The 20544-nt window shown below is 38.0% G+C and overlaps 1 protein-coding gene across 11 annotated transcripts in view; it reads right to left on the minus strand.

Moving 5' to 3' along the window:
- The window catches only part of LOC106953609 (calcium-dependent secretion activator 1-like), a 108369-nt gene that overhangs the window by 19863 nt on the left and 67962 nt on the right, over positions 1 to 20544 (minus strand). For 2 of the 11 annotated variants that reach the window (XM_015042495.1, XM_015042498.1), the window contains 16 exons: positions 19766 to 19902; positions 19477 to 19664; positions 18200 to 18301; positions 18056 to 18119; positions 17837 to 17960; positions 15955 to 16023; positions 10217 to 10323; positions 8978 to 9007; positions 8428 to 8436; positions 5233 to 5389; positions 4996 to 5137; positions 4136 to 4297; positions 1658 to 1813; positions 629 to 776; positions 445 to 519; positions 249 to 332 (listed from right to left, as the gene is read on the minus strand). In XM_015042495.1, the coding sequence (XP_014897981.1) occupies positions 249 to 332; positions 445 to 519; positions 629 to 776; positions 1658 to 1813; positions 4136 to 4297; positions 4996 to 5137; positions 5233 to 5389; positions 8428 to 8436; positions 8978 to 9007; positions 10217 to 10323; positions 15955 to 16023; positions 17837 to 17960; positions 18056 to 18119; positions 18200 to 18301; positions 19477 to 19664; positions 19766 to 19902 (1754 nt within the window). Of the gene's footprint in view, positions 1 to 248; positions 333 to 444; positions 520 to 628; positions 777 to 1657; positions 1814 to 4135; positions 4298 to 4995; positions 5138 to 5232; positions 5390 to 8427; positions 8437 to 8977; positions 9008 to 10216; positions 10324 to 15093; positions 15127 to 15954; positions 16024 to 17836; positions 17961 to 18055; positions 18120 to 18199; positions 18302 to 19476; positions 19665 to 19765; positions 19903 to 20544 lie in introns of all 11 variants that reach the window. The other 9 variants (XM_015042500.1, XM_015042501.1, XM_015042505.1 and 6 more) reach the window with 7 other exon arrangements.

Below are 20544 nucleotides of genomic sequence, written 5' to 3' on the forward strand. Positions count from 1 at the left end.
TTTTTCCCACCATTTTTTTATGATCCAAATAAAAAAAAAAACATAAAAAAAAAAAAAAAAAAAAAAAAAAAAAAAAAAAAACTAATAATTTTTGTTGTGCTTTACAGCAGGAAATAGTTTATTGACTACATCCTGGACATAACTTCTTGCAGGTCATATGTGGCGTTTTTATCTTGCAAAATAAAATCAATTTCCAATGTTATTCTTTGTGAGGAGTAAAAGTTTGAGGTGTTGAAGCCTCGTCTCACCGTGAAAGAGAGGAAAGACGAAAAGAGAGTTCCTTCATCGTATCTGGAAATTTTGGCCAACACTCCCTCTAGAATAGCGACAAACTGACAAACAAAAGAGAAGATTTAGAAGCAAATCTTTCATATATATTTTTTTAAATTGTCTTAATTTTTTATATGTTCACATTGTTTACAAAATAATAAATGAATTTTGTACCTTTGCAACCAGAAGTTGGATCATGTCCTTCACACTCTCCTCAATCAATTCATCTATCTGGGAGTGTAACTGTTTCTACATAAGATAAAATACAAATGAAAAAAAAAAAAGTTAATTAAAGTGGACTCAGAACATAGAACATGACTCTTCAACATTTCATGAATACATCAGTGGGAGGTTTTACCTCTTGGCCCATCTCCATAGCACATAGTTTGGCTGATTGGTCCTTGGCGTCCACCATCACATTGAACATGGTGCATAAAGATGGAGAAATACGGAAGTCTGTGGTCTTACTACTCTTTGTCAGCTTGGACTCAAATGCCATCCTGGTCCTGAAATGCAAGCAAAAGATAATGTACTTGACTAATATGCCGATGTGTATAACTCAGTGCCTTGCAAACATGTTCAAATCCTGTTAGCACTTTTCCATTCTGTCACATTACAACCACAAACTTCTATTTTAAGTATTTTATTTAGATTTCATGTGACCACAAATGTACAATAAGAGTTACAACTGAATTGCTTAGAGCAAAGCATATTAATGTGTTAGAATGGCCCAGTCAAAGCCCAGACCTCAATGTGAATAAGAATCTGACAAGATGAGGGAATTGCTATGCAGCCAATCTGCCTGAACTTTAGTGATTCTTACTGTGGGATTTTCTGTATTTCTTCATTTTCTATGCTTTTGTATCATCATCCTTCATGTTTGTGTGTTTTCCTTGGTGCCATTTGACTTTTTTGTCTGTGTCAGATTATAACTTCAGACGTGGCAGAACAAAGATAGGAAGTAGTGCAACCCTTAGAGAACTCCTGCGGCTTCAACTCTTGGCATATTTTAGTGACAACTTGTTTGACTTTGGCTGTTTTTTTAACCAAAGCTCAATTAAACTGTTACTCAATCAAAGCACGGTGTCTCATGAGATTATCTAAGATGAGGGAAAATCATCATTAGAGCTAATTTACAAAGAAAGTGCAAAGCTAGTATCAGACCAGCAGCAAAAGTTGATTTTACACAATATTTGCAAAGGGAGATCAAAGAAAAATGTTTAAAAAAAATGCCCAGAAATTATGCATAACTTTTGGTTTAACTTCATAGTTGTGAACTTTTTTGTTGTTCCATCCCTTTAAATCCCAATAAAACTCCCACTTTCGCTGTTAAATGAAAAAAAAAAAAGCAAATATCTATAAAGCACTGCAAGTCTTTTTTTTTTACCTCTTGACGCAGTTCTCTATCATGTTGCTCGACATGAGCCTGATGCGGTTCTCGAGGTGTTTGGCAAACTCCTCCTCCGGCCAGTGCAAGTCTCTGATGAAAGTCTGAAGGGCGTCCAGCTTCCAGAAGAGATCCTCTGATGTCCCGGAGCCGTTACTGCCATCAAGCCAAACACACATCGGTCAGAAGGTAAAGGACGCGCTGCTGCGGCAAGCGGCTCTAAAACTGACAAGCGGAAGGGGATTTGTTGAGGCAGGTGCAGAGGAGGATGCTGTTCCTGTACATCCAAAGATTTTACTCTCACCATACACCGACTGCTCCATCCAGATGTCTACGTCACCTTCTGCTGGCTCAGATGTGTTTGGACAGTCAGTGTATGGGTGAAAAGGTGTGGGTAGGTTTTACGGCAACAAATCAATAACCACACTGCAGAGCATGATTATTGATTGATATATGAAGAGGTAACATGCAGGTAAAATCACTGCAGATACAGCCGCTGTTAACACTGTAAGACATAGAGGAAGGGAAATGTAGATGTGAGAGAGGGCAAGAAAATGTTCAGGAAAAAAATAAAAAATAAAACAAAAACTGAAGATGTACTTATCAGAGGCCCTCTCTCAACATCCATTACCCTGGACTATTGATGCCCCTGAAACAAACCATGCAGACCTTTCTGTTCTGGAGCAGAGCCGATTGGGAATCAGGAAACGTTTTGAGGCGAGAGGGAGATGTGATAAAACGGAGAGGTTTGAACTCTTGGCTCAGAGCCTCTCTGCTATATCATCTCCAATCGATGGCTCTGTCGCTTCATCCCAATCAGACCACTAGCAGGTGTTAAAGGTCAGAGATGGACCTATAGCCATATTGCTGAGCATTGCTGTTATGCTCCTCTGCATCCCAGATGAGCCCCTGTTTTTGCTACAACCTGTCTTAACTGGCTGCAGTGGAGATACTTTTTTTTTTTTAAATTAAATATACCCTTTAGTTTTATAAATTGTGCACCAGTTTAATTTTTACATAGCAACCCATGAGCCATGTTGTAGCAGTCTTTATGGGGGAATGTCTGTGGATGTCACAGAGGGAAAATGCTATTTGTAGAGTGGAGATTTAGACTTATTGTCTTTGGTATTTTTGATTCGGCACTCATTGTAAATCCTGAATTTACAGCTTCCTCCACATATAGACACATTGCTAAGGATCTATAAAGAAACATAACCTTAAAAAAAATGATCTTTTGTTGCAGCTGATAAATGTAGAAAAGTCCAACCTCTGATTTGGGTCTATTTACTCAGCGGGCTAAACTCCTCCCCCCACAAAGAAACAGTTATTTTGTTTTGCTTAACACAATAGATTTTTCAAAAGTAACAAACAATCCGAACTGTTCATCTTGCCACAATACTGAGTTTATCTGACCACCATGCAAAGAGGATTGTTAGAAAGGCAAAACAAACAAAAAAATATCTGAAGTCTGGCTTGATGGCAGTAATGTGTCAAAAATGAAAAAGCGAGTTTCTATTCTTTCACCACAAACTTAAAAATGTAAGATTTTATGCTGGGGTTACACATGAATTATGTGCTTAGATTAGGTGAGTTTGAGCTTTCTGGCAACAAACAGTGGAAAATAAGGGATGCTGGAAAGCACCAGGACATTTAAAAAATATATTCTGATCTCTGCCAGAGTACTGAAAATGACTCATCACTGGGGCTTTCAACAACATAATTATTTGTAACACATGTGAAAATCAACACAGAATAGGTTCACCAGTTTTAAAAAATAAATACGTTTTTGAACTATACAAATATATTCTCATATTTTTTAATCTCTGCAAACATAAAAAAAACCTTTGAAATGAGCTGAATCAGAGGGAATCTTGTCATCTATTGATGAATGGTCAAATATCCGTCTGTCTGCTCCAGCTTCATAAAATATTATAGGTTTAGAGTAAGCTCCTTCTGTTTTTGGCACAAAGCAATTGTGCAGTGTCATTATCAATAACTTTGGTATATATTACTTAATGTAAAAAAATGCAACTCGTATAGAAATACTTTGCCCCCAGTAAGTAAATGAGCTCAGCCTCAGCATGTGCAACTGCAATAAAAGATCAATTTCTTTTAAGGCCTAATTAATCTTATCCAAGTGTGGAAGGTGCTGCACATCTACATGTTTCTGTTTGTTTTCGTCTTTATCTCCACACCTCAGCTCAGCAGCATGCATGTCGAGGCAAATGAGAGCCTTGCAGCCTCATTTCAGGAAGCAGAATCCCATCTACTCTAACTCAGAGGTACCTTGGCATGAACATGAACTTTATCGAAAAAAACCGACATCAAGGAAAACAGGTTTAACTTTTCATTTTGTGAATTTGATGCATACTGAAATATAATCGAGAACAAAAAAAAAAAAAAAAAAAAAAGTCATCTTCATACCAAGTTGCTCTCTGCTTGCTCTACGAATCTAGAGTGAACTAGTTGAATACACACTCAGAGTCATATATAGCAGCCATCCATGACGGGGTTGAAAAGCTAGGCATTTGTGGAAGGTTAACTGATAGTCCTGCTACTGGCACTGGCAGATTTGGTACTTTGGGAATTTGGAGGTTCACATTTGGTAGATTCACATTGGGCAGATTACTTGTTAAACTCCTGCAGAAAAGACAGACAAAAAGAAACAAAAAAAAGAATCCATAACAGTGGTGTGGGAGCTGTAAAAAGCCATGTAACACTCATCATAAAAGTAAAATCTGAAAATAGGAGAAGGAAGAAACATACAGTAGAACGCATAAACTAATATCAAAGAGACAATATACGGAAATACCCATGAGTCCAGAGAGCTGGACACAAACATGTGATGTAGTAAAAGCAAGGAAAAGTAAGGAAAACAAAGGAAAAGTAAAAATATCTTGTTTAATAATATTTGGCGAAAAGCGATAAAATGCAACATTTAACATGTTTAAGCCACAGCAAATGAATTGTAACAGAGACAAAACAGACTGAAAAAGCACATATTATGAAGATTAGTTTACAGACAAAACAGAAATATTACATGTTGTTCTGATCCCAATGTGCATGAAAAGAAAAGGAAAAAAAAAGACTAATGGCACATGCATTAATTAAAGACTACTTCCAGAAATAAATAACCTATTTCTTTCAAAGAAAAAAATAGGTTTTTCCGCCCACTCTTGGCTCATTCTTTAACAGTGAACCTAAAGGAAGTCAGAGGGAACGTTATAGCTGCTCTTTGAGATTTTTCAGCCTCCACACGGTCATTCTGTTGTCTGAATATAAAAGCGTTGCATGTGCAAGCATCCTGCAGCCTTGCAATAAAGACACAGGCTCCTTACTTAACAGGCTCCCAGGACTCCCTCTCAAAGCCCTTATGGATAGACTGTGCGATGGAGGACTCCATCAGATCCACATATCTAACCACCAGAGGAGCATACAGATCCTGGAGGTGTTTGTGGAACTTTCCATTGCACAGATAATCTAAGACGGGGAAAATAAGATGCAACATAAGAGTATTAGGACCTTAAATTTAGATAAAAGTGTCCAAAGATAAACAAGCGAAGGATGGAGCTCACAGTCTGTCCGTAGGAAATCATTGAGGAGTTGGAAAAGAGGAAAGCTGTCCCAGCTCTCAGGTGACTGGATCTCCAGGGCAGCATCCATGTCGATGCCATAGAGGGCCAGAAAGTTTTCGGCGTGCTCCACCATGAGGTCTGTCCACCATGCAAATGCCTAGAGACACAGCAGAAGGATGAGAAACATGGTGAAAACGGCCTTCAGACGAGCTAAAGGAGGAGGAACAAAGGTTCTCAAGTGAAAACACCAGAGGTGTGTTAAAATATATGTGTATTCTCTGATTAAACTTGAGATTATTGGGACTTCACTGAGCTTTCTTGCTTAGACCCGACACTTCTTTCATCTCTCTTCTTCAAATGTGAAACTAAATCCAGCAGCTGGTTTGCTCGGCATAACATGGCTGCTCACTGTCAGCTCAGTTAACTTCTCCAGCTTTTATTGGACTTTTGTTGAGCGGAACATACTGAAATCTGGAAGCCCGTCAAATCGTGTTTCTGTTTAGTCATCTAGTAAAAGTTAGAGAAAAATGTTTAACTAAATGGGCAATTGCTTTACCATTACAATTAATATTAGAAGTCAATTCTTAAATAAAGTGTCCACTTGTTCTCTCAAAAATAACTAAGCAATGTGTAAACATTGTCAATTATGATCAAGTCTTATTTTCACTTATGCCAATGTTCTGGCATTAGCAAATAAGCAACTAGAAACATATTAGCCAAAAGTTATTTACGTTTTATACGCAATGTTACCAGCAGGTATTGCAAGTATTGACTAAAATACTACCACTAACTGAAAGGCTAGCAATATAAAGTTAAATACAACAAACAATGTGTACTCTTAAAGAGAAACAATCTTTTAAAATAAGTGGTTTGATTCCATGCCAGTCTTAACCTGCTGTTTCTCTGTGTTTTAAGTCTTAATAGGTGCTAATAACAGTATGCAGCTAGGTTGGTGTAATTTATTTTACGCCTTACTGCATGAAAACATATTGGTGTCTTCCAAAGACGTTTAAGCTTCCTCAGGTATTTATTGTCTCATTTTTGAAGGTGAACATACAAAACTTGACCTTTCTTATTAAACCCTCATTCAATCTGTTTGTTTATGTGTGGTATATTGAGAATGCTTGTCATTACATAGTGCATGAGTAATTCCAACTTAACTGGTAGGAATTTGTTGATGCAAAAATATTTGACAGATTTGCAAAGTTGTGTTGCATGAACAGTGCTTTGCAAAAGTATAAACGCCAGTTGAACATATCTTGTCATATTATAACATCACACTTATCAAGATTTTTCAAAATCGCCATTCACAAAGTAGTACAAACCCGATTAGTGGGAGGAAAGAGACACATGCTGTGTAACATTTGCTTTATATGAAGCTATGAAGAGGTTTTGGGTATAGAGCCTGTAAGTCTTTTAGGGCCTTGACAGATTGACATTTCATTCTCCTTCACAAAATAACTCAATCGCAGGCACATCAACAAAGAGCTATTTTTCAAGTCTTGCTACATATTCTTTACCTGGAGTTAGGTCTGGACTTTATCTGGGGCATTGTAACACTTAAGCTGAAGCAAAATGGCTTTCTGTCAAGAGTGACTTTCTTCTTGCCACTTAATCAAAGCAAGATTTGTAAACAGCTGGAGGTTGCACGTTATTTTGCAACCTCAAGCAAAAACACAACCTCGTGTTTTTTTTCCATGACTTTGTATTTTGGAGTTTTTATAATATGAAGCACTTTCAACTGCCTTGTTGCTGAAGTGCTATACAAATTAACTTGACTGATTGATAGAATATTGCACATGAACAACAGCTGTCTATAGTATCACCAGAGTTCTGATTCATGATACTCTTGCCCAGCCTGTAAGCATATGCAGATGACCATGGCTTGATAGGTTAGCAGAAGTGCCATAAACAGTGCTTTGTAATGTTAAAAGCTTGGGATACTGTTTTATAATTGAATCCTGGTGTATACAAGTTTATCCCTGACAACTGCATCGAGCCAGTATTTATTTACTCAGTACTCAGCTAACTTCTGAATACAATCTGTTACACTGGATTTTTTTAGTTCTATCATAGTAAAATGGCACTGAATGCAAATGGATGCCCTTTCAGATTACTAGGAAAGCATTAGAGAACCATGTATCCTTTCCCCTCCACTTCACAGTCATGTCCAACTTTTTCTGGATCTGTCACAGAGTGACAGAAAAATAAGTTGAAGTTTGTAGTTTTAATGTGGCAAAATGTCACAACGTTCAACAGGTATGACTACCTGTGCAAAGGACCTCATCTTCAGCACGATTTCTATGTATCAAAGGCAAAAGTGTTTTTCTCATGCAAACATGGATCTCCCTGCATGCTTTTCTCCGAAGCTAAGAAAATGAGGGGGTCCACCATTCACATCAGCAACAATCTCACAACCCACTAGATGTGAATGTGACTCATGCACATCTTTATATATAGGCACACCAAAGACTGCAGCCCACAGCATGTCTCCACTTGAAGAATGGCTTTCCCAATTAGTTAAGTAAAGTCTTTGAGATTCAGATGACAATTTTCTGGCACGGTCAGAATCTCCTCACCCTTTGACAGTAGTTGCTTAGCTGGCAGTCTTGGTTTATTTGCTTATCATTCAGGATAACACGTTGCCAAATTCAGAAGCTTAATCCTTTCAAATTGTTATGCATGCTTTTACTTTTAACCTCTAACTGTGAAGGTAAAATTACCACCTGGAATAACAATGGCAGACAGACCCACTTACCCACCAACTTACCTGCCCATTCCTAGAATAAAAAAAAAGCATGAAAGCTCTATTGTTAGAGATAAAAAAAAAAAAGGCAGCAAACAAGCCTTTCTCCACCACAGTCAAGGAAAAAATACTCTCATGAAAGTTGAATGAGAGGACGGTCAAATTTTTTTTGTCAGGTTAGGGAGAGGAAAACGCTGAAAGGTAGAGTAGCCTTCAGCCTTTGATAGTGGTTGAGAGACGCAAACAGGACTCTGAGAAGTCTGTGTCATACTGAGAGTTCAGGCACAACGACTGCAATCCTGTATCAGTCAAACAGTGTTAAAGGACCAGTCCAGAGTTGGGGGGGAGGGGTGTACTGATGCTGAGGGGGTACGATATGTGGAATCATCTGTTTTGACATGCACAGAGCATTATGGGGGAGGGGGTTCTCATTCAGCTTGGCTACATACCTCTTTTCCCTGCTCGGACAGTCACCAATCATTAGACAGTAAAAACACAGGAAGATGTACAGAACAATAATGTACTTTGAGAAATTTGTTTGAAACGGGTTTATATGTTAAGAACAGATAGCAGAAAGGGATGGAGGAGGAGGAGGAAGAGAAGCTGGAAAAGAAATGCTTGAACAAGTGCGGACTGTGAAATCAATTGTCAGATGGAGAAGGAACAAATGTTCACGGTGGATCAAACTTCAAAGGTTCATATGGAGCATACTTTGGGAAATTTTCTGGTTCGGCATGCTTGGAGAAAAAGGAAACCTCTTTATGGCCTGATGAGCATGCTTAATGATCACAATCATGTTGTGAAAGCTAATGTGCTTCTAGTTTTTTTTTAGATTTTTATACAAGCTTGCTCTCATATCTTTGCCTTAAAACCCACCCAGAGCTACAGCAGCTATGAGTTCAATCTCTGCCTGAAACGTGCCTCTTGCCATAGTGGCTCATGCCATACAAGGGGGTTGTGATGGGGACTGAAGAGGAGAAAGAAATATAAATACTGTACCGATTGATCTCCAGAACTTGTGACTGCCGCCTGTCAAGCATATTCAGAGAGATACAATAAATCTGCTTTATCTGCATATTCTGAGACCATACTGGATCACCTGCAGATCTACACAGCTACACATAGTCATGTTGTTCTCTAGCAGAGTATTTTAGAAGAAAAAGTCGAACAATAATAAAGCTCATTCAGTGTTTTAAAGCAGTAATATTTATCTTATACTTAAAAATTACATTGAGAAATACTGCAATTTTTAACTGTGTATTTTTCAACTATTTTTGCTTGTCGGATTAAAACTACCTCTACTAAATACAAACTAGTATGCTCCTCCGTATTGTATAAAATTTGTGGAATAAAAATCAGTGTTTATGATGAACATGGACAAAGCATGTGCAACTCAAATGCAACAATTTGTCATTCTACAGCCATCAGCTGGTAAGATGGACCCACAAGTTTAAGTTTGTTCTCAGAAGTACTCATTTATTAAATATATATATTTATTTTTTTTTTTAAATCCTCACAGCATAATATTAGTAGACTAAATCCACAACACCAAAAATACATAAGGTAACAAATATTTCTGAACACCTGGAACATAAAGAGATCCAATCTAAAAATGTGTTTTTGCAGAAAAATTGATAAACAATAGCTTGATAAAAGATCTGTAAACATTTTTTATCCGCAAATTAGGCTGCATCACAGTTTGAGAGCCATTAATTTAAATGATTTTAGGAGTCTAAACAAGTGAAAATCTCAAACAAAAAGTATAATTTATTCTTACTTAATACTTCTTTTGATAAAAAAGACCCGTAGTATTAATAATGATATTTTTTTTCTTTACAAAGATACCATAAACAGCTAGAGCACTATAATTGGCATATGCAAAAGCAAAAAAAATATGTATTTATGTAAAAAAATTTTTATCACCTACTATAACTACTGAGCAGCAAAATATAATGTTTAGTCTGTCTAATCTGCAGTACATCTAAACTTAAGCTATGACGCTTTTAGTCTTATTTTGTTCAATGCTAATTAAAGCCTTCCTCTATTAAATTCATGCAGGATTTCTTCTTCTTCTTCTTTTTTTTTTTTTTTTTGCTACCCATAGATGAAAGCAGCTTTATTTATAGCTGGCTGACTATTATGACACTAACTCTCTGAAGTGGGACGAGTGGGATAAGAGTGAGGAGTAAAGAGGGGGACGTGCTTTGAGGAGAGGAGGAGGAGAGGGTTCTCACTCACCTCCGCATGGTGTTCCTGGTTCTGCTGGAGGACCTCTATGACTAACTCCGCCAGGCGAATTGTTTCCTCCAGCTTTTTGGCAGGCGTGACTAAGCGGCCTGCGTTTTCTGAGACAAAAGGATGAGGGTGAGGGATGAGCGGTTAGTCAAGCAAAGAGAAGCATTCCAAGGGGGGTTTTATGACTATATGGGATAATTTTTTTTCCCCTTAATTTTATTCAATTTAGCAAAAAAGCATAAACACAGTGTTTACACTGTGATGTTTACCCACTTATATCCCTTAAAGCAAGTAATGTATAAGATTTTTCCATTTTACAGCACCCTAAACCCCTATTGTCTCCCCTAGTGAAGATGTGTGAAAAGCCTTAAACTATATTGTGATAAAGCAGCATAATCTCACACTAAATCTGGAAAAAAAATATTACTTTTATATGTTGTAATTTTATTTGTTCGAGGTAAAAATGTTTTTTTTTTTTTTTATGAAGATAACCAGTGCAACACTTATTGATACCCAGAGAGTTCTTATAAAATTAATACTTAAAAGTATGTTTTACACTTTTTTGATTTGATCACTATGAAACTTCCTGTTTTCTGGTTTACAAATATGGCCCAAATCCCACTTGTCCTGGCTCCTCATCAAAACAAGAAGGACAAGATAATATGTCATTTTAAAAAAAGTAGCTTTTCTGTACTTGGTAGCCTTTAAAAGAAAGTACAAGACGACAAACTTCTCTGCAAGACAGATTTGTAGTGCACTGCTACAGTAAAAAGTGACAATCCAGGGTCACGAAGTCAGTACAAAAGCCATTATATGTGATCTACAATATATGGTGTCTACTAAACTCTACTGGGACTTTAACTGGAATTGTGTGCTGGAGTCAGATTAAACCTTGACTGAGCTTTTGGCATCAAACACTTAAGGTGGGCCTGGTGGGACTCAGAGAACAAGTCATGAATATCTGGAACAGATCATCATGTCTTCTGTTAAGTACGGTGGATGATCTGTGTTGCTACGGGGCTGTTTCAGTTCCACAAGTTTTGAGAACCTTGTTAAGAGTGCTATTTGAAACGGCAGATTTCACCTAACAGTATTTTGTTGTATTTCACTGGGTCTTTAGTAGCGTAATGGCCTCATCAAATACAAAACATGGTTCACCAGACACAGACTGAATTACCAAAACTGTACAGAGGTCCAGAGCCATGGGCTGAGGAGAGAACAGTATAAAGCAAGACCCAGGAAAAAGGGTGACCTGAAGATTTTGTGCAAAGAGGAATGGACTTTGTATCCTCCAAACTTGTGAAATCTTAAGAGAGAAGACTAAACACTGTCTTAGTAGCAGGAGGGGCTTGCAGGAAAGTGTTAAAAACAGAGGTGTGAATTAGTGCGGCAGCAGTGTTTTGTAAAAATATATATTTCTTCAGACCGCCTTTTTATTTTCAACTCAGAGTGAATGTCTTGCCATTTTAATGTGTGATTATGCTACTGCAATAAGAGCTTTTAAAACATCTTTACCAAGGGTACGAGCAATTGTGGAAGGCGCTGTGTGGGATGCATGACATGGAGCAACAAAGCTGATGTGTTTGCAGGATAGTCAGAGTTATGTTGCAGGAGTATCAGACAAAAGAATAGTGGCATTGAGATGGAGGTGCAATGTGGCATCAAAAACATGCATTTTGTGAACAGGTTTCGAATAAGCCATTTGTATAAGGAGCTGTCGCACGGCTTACTTGAAAATACTCCATAAACACACTGTAAAAATGTTTCAGTACTCCTAGAAGTTATCCATCAAGTGAAACATGGTTTTTAGGCCAACATGTTCTACGCTAAATCTGTGAAATGTAAGGAAAGTAATGCTTATTACGAATAATTACTGGAGTCGCTGTGACTGAAATGACATGGAAATTATAGCCTATATTTCTTTATAAACTTGAAAGCTTTTAAATAACTTCTATACCTTCTTATTATTTTGCGTCATCGTCCTTTTCTAATTGTTGCTGAATGTTGTCGGATTCTGAGATTTTGGATTATTTTTCTTAACCTCATAGTTTCAATGAATATTTAAAATCCTGTAGCTGATTTAAATCATTGCTCCTAGTTGCTTGATGAGGTTACTTCAGAGCTGTTTAACCAATATTTTTACAGTGTGCTGGTGCTAGATTTGACAACAAATTGATGTTTCTTTGTGTTTAATTTTTTTTTTTTTTTTTTTTTTATGTATCAACCAGTGATCTTCAAAACACTTGAAGATGGCACGAAACTGATGTACCTTTATTGGCAACATCGTCTAAAAAGACGGGTACAAGTCGTGAAATGGAGTTATAAAACAGCATAACAATGTTTGCTCAAATGGGTACAATTTCAACATGGGACTGGATGGTAACAGAAATCTTAAATCAAAAGCACATAAATGTGTAACTACATAAAACAGGAAGAGTTTTGCTGTAATAGCTTATTGGCTTGGGTCAGTGTTTTACGGAGCTGTTGCTTGTTCTGAGATGCGGTTAAACCCAAAGCTAATTATTTCTGTGGCGGCTCTAGGTTTAAAGCAACTTTTTAATTTATCCAACATGTTTCTTCTGACTCAAAGTAATATTAATGTTATAGATTAGCCTAGCCAGAGTGGAAGGAGCTAAAGATTAGAGTGATGGCAAAAGGTGTTGCAGTGTCTAACACTTGGAGCTCATCATCAAATATAATAGTCAAAACACCAGAAGAAACACGAAAAAAGCTGGTAAATTTAAGATTATTATTGTTTTTTTTTTTTTTCTGCTTTATTGTCAGTAAATATTTTAATCAATAATTCAGAGAAAGATATAAATCATTTCCATCATGGCATTTTAAAAAGTCAAATTTAGAAATGTGCCTAACCGTTCATATACAGATCCTATACTTATTTTACAGAAGGAACGCTTTCCTCTCTCCATCCCTCCCTCTTCGACATGCATACACCTACACATGTAATGTAGGGCTGTATGTATTTCCAAATTCCAGAAACGGCAGCGTATTTTTCTGCCAACTGCTGAGTATCCTTCCCCAGGGCATTTCGGCTTTTAGGCTGGAAAAGCTGAAGATCAAACAGCAACCAATCTATTTACTGAGCCACAGGCATTTTAAGATGACTGACAAAAGTGATAATTATCTGCAAATGGTTGGATGTTATATGTGTTTTATTTTTAAATATAGATCTCACTTGAGCATGAGACAAATGGCTGCAGCATGCGAGATAAACTTTGCTGTAGTTCGGCTGAAGATGTGATGAAACCATCTGAAGGCCTGGAGCAAGGCTTTATTTGTTTATATTGAGAATAACAGCTAATACTCCTTCTAAGTCACCAGCACATTTGACTAGAGTATTAAATCATATGAAAACAGTTTGTATTGTATTTTTTTTTTCATATTTACATTGAGAAAATGTATTGGAGATTGTATATAGTAAGACCTTTATTGAAAGTTTGTATTATGTTATGAATTTCATGGTTTCTCAGAATGAAACCAAAATATTCATGTATTACTGTTGCTACAATCAGTGCATCTGTAACCAAGATGCAGTTTATGAGAACAGGTTATGTGTCTTAGAAAGGTTCAGACTTGAAATATAAAGTAGTACAATCACCATATTTACTCGATAAAAAAGCATACTGATGTAAGCATACTAATGTTCGCATATTGTGAAGTACTACAGGAATGATGTGCTACAGATGAAAGATTTGTAGATAAAGTACTTCACTATTTCATTACAAAATATTTTACATGATTTGCATTACATTCAGAAATGTTTCGATCTTATAGGGAGGTATGTGATGAACCAACTCAAAACACTAACATATTTACATATTTGTCTTCTCAAAGGATCTCAAGTTCAGTCAGATTGGAGCCACAGATTCCCAAATTGGGCTTAGATCTAGACTTTGACTAGACCAATGGTGTCCAAAGTCGGTCCTCGAGGGCCGGGATCCTGCATGTTTTAGTTCTCTCCCTGGTTTAACACACCTGGATCAAGTGATGTCTCATTAGAAGGTCTAAGAAGAACATTGACATGCTGAAAAGGTTGTTACTACCACTAGGAAGGGAACTAAAACATGCAGGATGCTGGCCCTCCAGGACCGACTTTGGACACCCCTGGACTAGACCTATCGGTTGAATATATTCTGACTGAAGCTGTCCTGTTTTCAAAGTGGCTGTATTTTTATGATTCAGCTAGATTGATAACCTACCGCCATTTTCAAGTCTTTAACTTCTTTGTGTTCAAGGACTCCTATGTAATTAGTTTCTTCCATCAACTACTGTCTTCTTATCAACTCTAGTTCCCATGACCTCCTTTAATAATAGCTTTACTGCTACTTTGACAAATCGCTGCTGTGTCAAAATACTCTCCAAAGTAGCTGTGAAACTCTACAGCTGCTCCAAAAACATCCGTCTTTGAAAAATGCCCGTTAACATAGATGAACAGCCCAGATTTGCAGTTTGGAAAGACTTTCAATCATATGATGATAAAACAAAAAGAGTTGCTTTAAACGTCTTTACAACTTTATTTCCAACCCACTTGGCTACATTTACTAACTAGCTGACTCCTAAGGCAACTGGTCACATGGGATCAGAGAGAAAGAGGGCTGAATGCAAAAGAGTGCCACACTTTTCAGATAATAATTTGTAAGAAGAAATGTTGAAAAACATGTATCATTACCTACCGCAATTATAAACTACTTTGCGTTGGTTTATCACATAGAATCCTAATAAAATACATTGAGAATTCTTTGTTTTTCATGTGATAAAATAGTAAATAGTCCATGTGGAATGAAAATATGTGTCTAAAGAAGGGAGTGTGTGGCTGTATTTGTGTGCATTGTAGCTAAACCATAAGCTAAACGTAGCATCACCTGGATCCTTCTGATCCTTTTGACCTTTCTCAACTTCGGCAAGAAAAAAAGGGGAGAGAAAAGATAAAAAAGCAGATGTTTAGAGTCAGCACATCTCTGTGATTATAGCTTCACGGTACTTTGGGACTCAGAGGTGTTGTTCTGCTCGGGTGGTTTCAGCTGCAGGGAGTGAGATTTCTGAGACGGACAGACATCACACAGTTAAAAAGAAATATAAAAAAAAACAGAAACACAGAAAGCCTGTGGAAAACAGGAAATTAAAAAAAGTGACAATATGTTTGTTAAACAGACAAAGCGTGGACTACTGTAAACAGACAGGACACATGTAAAAGTACTGTGATCACAGCAGACAGGACACTTAAAGCGACTTGATATGACTGAAGTTAAGTTAAGATAAAAGTGGAGCTCTTGAATCCACACATTGGACTGTATTCCCCATTCGAAAGCCCAGTCGACAGACGCTCCTTCACTATAGTGCCACAGAGAGGAAATAAAAAAAAAAGAAGCCTACCTGTTTGGCAAAGCACTGACATGATCAGACCAAATGACTGCAGGAGATAACAATGTACGCAGTCTAAAAATGCATTCAAGTCAAAGGAATGGGCGTCCAACCAAAAGAAAGAAGCTATACAGACCAGACTGCTCATTCATTTCCATCACAAACAGACGGTGCCTAAAAGAGGACCCCCGACCGATTCAGCGCGGCACTTCACAGATTTCTGGACTGGTGTGCTCCCCACTCACTCCGACACATAAAGGCACAGATAAAAGCAAGCATGGCGGCAGGAGCAGCATCTTTGAAGGAGAAGAGGAGGCCGTAGAGGGATGAAAGAGCGGGGAGAGGATGATCAGGGTACTCACGGATGGTTAAATCCATCACTTGAGAGGCCAAGCAGAAGACAGGGTGCTCATACATTTCCCTCTTTTTCCCTATAAAAAAACAGGATTGTAGCATGCAAGAGGCTAGGGTCAGAAGTGGGAGGGCTGGAGTTCAGAAGCCAATGGGAGGAGGGCTGTCCAAGTGAAACTGGCATTGTGCTGGGCAGCAAGCCCAGCAGTTAAATGAAACATCTGGTTTATTTTGAGCCAGGCGTCTCACAAGGAAACAAGGGGAAGTAAATTCACACAGCATGAAAAGATAGTAAGGACTGGAGCCTTAGTATCTTTAGCACCCTGGGGGATTTCTTTCAAGGCACAAACAATGTTAAAGTTTGACTTTTTGTGTGTAAGTCAAATGTTTGACATGGGAAGAGACTGTAAGTCAGCACTGTGCAAAAGTCTTCATTTGTCCTTTCTGCTTGTACGTTTAATTTTCAAGATGCTGCGGTTTGCTTTCATGTGTGAAAAGGTATTTCTCGCTTTACACATTTTCTCCGTTTTTACATTTTTGCGTATCAGATTATCAAATTTCACATAGGTTGAATGAACAAATATGCATATCAGATAAAAAGGCAATTTTAGTAAATAAAAAGAGTAGACCACCAATATTTATGGGAGTTACTAATCACATGGAATCCATGGAAACACTTGGATAAACGTTTGGAAAACCTGGAGAACTACAGTGGAACAAGACTTCTATATATAACAAAAAAGCCAGGTTCTTTGGTAGGTATGAAGAAATGAGGGGTGACATAACTTTTGCACAGCACTGATAAATTAAGCCTTAATGTTGTCTTTCTTCATAATAGCTCATGCCAATAAAGAAAGGTCACATTGTTATGTCTCAAAGCACATGCAGGTGGGCGATGCTGGTTTGGATAATGTTGTTCAAATGTTTGTAAACCCCTCATAAGTTTTTACATTGCTGCTTACATTTGACTTAAAACATTCAGAGTTTATACTTTGATAATTAAACTAAATATTCTAATTAAGAGATATTGTCTAGTTTTATATTTTTAAGAATGGCAAATAGAAAATCCAGATAATTTGTCTATTTTTGGAAAACTCCTGCAGGGCTGACAAACTCTGAAACCACCACTTCCTCTGCAATCCCAGCATTTCTTTTAAATAAGCTAAATAAAAACATGTTATTGAAGGTATTTAAAGCAATATCTGTGGAAGAAGAGAGAAAAGCATAGCGGACAGCAAAGGACAGAGAGCAGAAGATTGTGAGCCTAAGCAGGATCATTGGACAAAGATGGAGGGAGGCGGGGGGAGGGGACGCAAAATCAGCTTGAGGAATCATAGATATTAAGAGAGAAAGTGAGAAAGTGGGAGGGATGGGGAAGATGCATCGGCTGGGAACTGGGAGTCAGAGAGGCCACTAAGTCAAGCTGAGATACTGGTCCAACCATCTAATGTCAGGTTAGAATTCTCAAGGCACAATGAGAAATCAGCACATCAACAGATTTCAGGGCTTTGGATTTGAATGCATTTTTACTCACACACCTCTACACAAAAGCCAACTTGACCTACAGAACAGCACAGAGCTAAAGAAGGCCTGAAACAAAGGAGAGAGTTATTGAACGGAGAGACAGAAAGTGATGGCACACTGTTAAAGAAAAAAAATAATCATCTGCGTGCCATGAATCATTTGGGATATGGGCTCAAACTGGCCATATATCAAGTGAATTCAGCTAGTGTAAATAACATAGCTAGCAGTGACAGGGAGGGTCTCAAACTGTAGTAAGAAAGAAGGAAGATGAAGGGAATTAAACCATGTGTTCAACGTGTTTTTCTACTTTCTACTTCGTTTTCTGCAAAAGCCACTTCGCTTTGCTCAAATATATATTTTTCTGGTTACCTTCAATTTTAGCATAGTCTTTGATCCGCTGGTAGTTGAGCTGAGCGGCCTGCTCCAAATTTTTGCGAATCACTCCTTTGACTTCTTCAGGTGGAACTGGAGTCACAATATCCTTCATCAGAACCTACATGAGGAAGCAAATACTCAACCCAGATACTTCAATTGCATAATAATTGTTATTTCTCTGTTACACATGGTGATTTTTGTGTATCTACAAACCCTCTCCAGCAAAGACAAAGTGGCTTTCAGCGCACCCTCTGGACGACCGAAGGGGAAAAAATATCTGCAAGGCAAGACTAAATGTTTAATGAGAGAACAAAAAAACATGCGTAGGTATTGTTCAATTGCTGAACGATTAGTCACCTGAAATGTACAATGTGGTTCTCCAAAATGACGCGCAACTTTTCTTTAATGTCCTCAAAGCGCTCCTTCTCATCCACTTTCACTGTGCTCAGTCCATCCGGCCTGTGAGGATCACACCCATCCACTTTTACCCAGCTGAAGTCCTTTAGATGTTCCACTGATTAAGCATACTCTCATCTGACTTTAGTGATATAAAACTCTGTTGGCCCACTACCAGCTCCCTAAAAGCCAACAGCAAAGCCTTTTGAGATGACGTTTCTCTCCAATCTCACCTTTTTTCGCTCTGAAAGGACTTCTTTCTTTGCTTAAACTTGAATATGCATTCTCGCCTAGCAGCAGCCTGAGGATCTGGGCTTTGGGTGCTCTGTGGCGAAACAAGAGCCTCGTAGCCCAGCGGCCCCCAGTAACTGCTGCCCTCTCTGACTTTTACGGACGCATGGGAGGATGAATAATATGGACAGTGAGAGACTATGCAACAAAGGACAGAGAAGAAAGGAAAAACAAAGAAAATGGTAGAAAACAAGAATATATGTAGACACAAAATTGATAACATAAAATACATAAAAAATAACTTAAATATAAGCAAACTTAAAGATGAGAAAAAGTACACTAGAGGAAAAAAAAAAAAAGGTGGAGGTTTATGTCCGCTCCTGTAGAGTCCGCGCTCCCCAGCTGTTGCTCTGAGCTGTCAGCTGTGTTTTGAGAGAAATTAACTATTCTCCTTAAAATATTTTGTTGTTTGAAGAAAAAACAAAACACAGACAGTAAAAGTTTTGATATCAAAGGGGCTTATAGCAGAGTATTTTTAAGACTAGATTCTAAAACATACGAGGTTTTACCAAGAGATTTAAGAGGCCGAGTGATTCAGCTGACCCGAAAACAGAATAAGTATTGGACAGGACACGTTGGTGAGATCCGAGCGGCGTGCATTGGCAAGTCCAAACTCTTTAGTCTGACTTGTTTCTGTTTATCCAAACTAATATTCCTGAATGTTGACAGGTAAGAAATTGACTGGAGATAGAGAAGCCCATTCATAAAACCCTACCGTCTCCTATAAAACACCTTTGCATAATGAATAGTTCTATTTGAAACAAATGTGTTTCCGATATATTAAGTACATATTTGGTTCATGATCCAGGAATCCAAAACAAGATTTGCTCAATTAAGCAAAAAATATAATTCCAAGTTTTCATTTAGAAATACAAAAAAAACATAAATTTTTCTTCTAATGTCAAACTTGGTAAATGTGGCTTGCAGGTCAAAAGAAGAGTGCACACCTGTTCCCATGGACATGGGATGCACAAAAAGCAAAGCTGTAGTGCAGAAGAGTGGGGTCGATAATAGCCCCGTTTTCTGCCCGTTCCAGAAGATCGCGTAGGTAGCACAGATGTCTGTGACAACCTCGAACTCCGTTCCTTGCACAGTATTCATCCAGGACAAACACTTGCCCCGGGCTGAACCATCCCTGCAAAACACACAAGCAATGTGGAGACTGAAAGCATGCCCAGCAGCAAACTTCTCCCCCCACTGTCATGTAAGCATGATACCTGACAGAGAGTCACTCACCAAGCAACAGAAGGTGTCATTGAGCCTGTGGTCCAGTGTGAGCCGCTGCAACATCTCAAAAAGCGAGGCGTGGTCATAGCTACAGGGGTTAGCGGAGATAAACTCATCCATGCCATGTTTCTGAGCTCTGTCAGCGTCTATCCAGCCAAACGGCACAAGGAAAAACACACGGTTCAGAGGACACGACGTCAGTGAGGTGAAGGAAAACAGCGACGCTTCAGTACAACTCTGCAAGACTGTTCAGCTACTTCTAAGGGCAAATTATAACAATTATAGCTTACATTGTCAACTTGCATTGTGTTGGACAGTGTAAAGAGTGCATTAATGTCTACAATTTGTCTGCTAGTGGATAAATCTATCAATCTGAAGCTAAGCTCAAAGGGATGGTGCTTCGACTATTTGTGCATGGATGCAGCTTTGTTACATTGCCTCTTGTTTTACAGAAGAAAGACATCATTTAAGATTCAAAAGACGTTTGAAGAAATACTGGATGAAATTTAATAAACAATTTGTCTGTATGCATTCAATAGATTCTGCCATTCTCAAAGGTTGCCACCCAGGTCCTGACAAATATGTGTGCTAGTGGAAAAAAAACTAAACAAAAGGCCAGAAAGACTAATTATTTTAAGTTGTGTTATAAACAGAGAGACATTACAAGAGCAATATTTTGAACATTTCTACAAATCTAAAATTTGTTGTTTGTTCTGCATAATGGATTCCTGAACTTGGCTTGCTGTTTTCAAGAGAAACATACACATTTTTAAAAAATTGTGTTAAAA

The sequence above is a fragment of the Poecilia latipinna genome, unplaced genomic scaffold, assembly GCF_001443285.1.
Source record: "Poecilia latipinna isolate Pla-1442-1.1 unplaced genomic scaffold, P_latipinna-1.0 Scaffold592, whole genome shotgun sequence".
NCBI classification, from domain to species: Eukaryota; Metazoa; Chordata; class Actinopteri; order Cyprinodontiformes; family Poeciliidae; genus Poecilia; species Poecilia latipinna.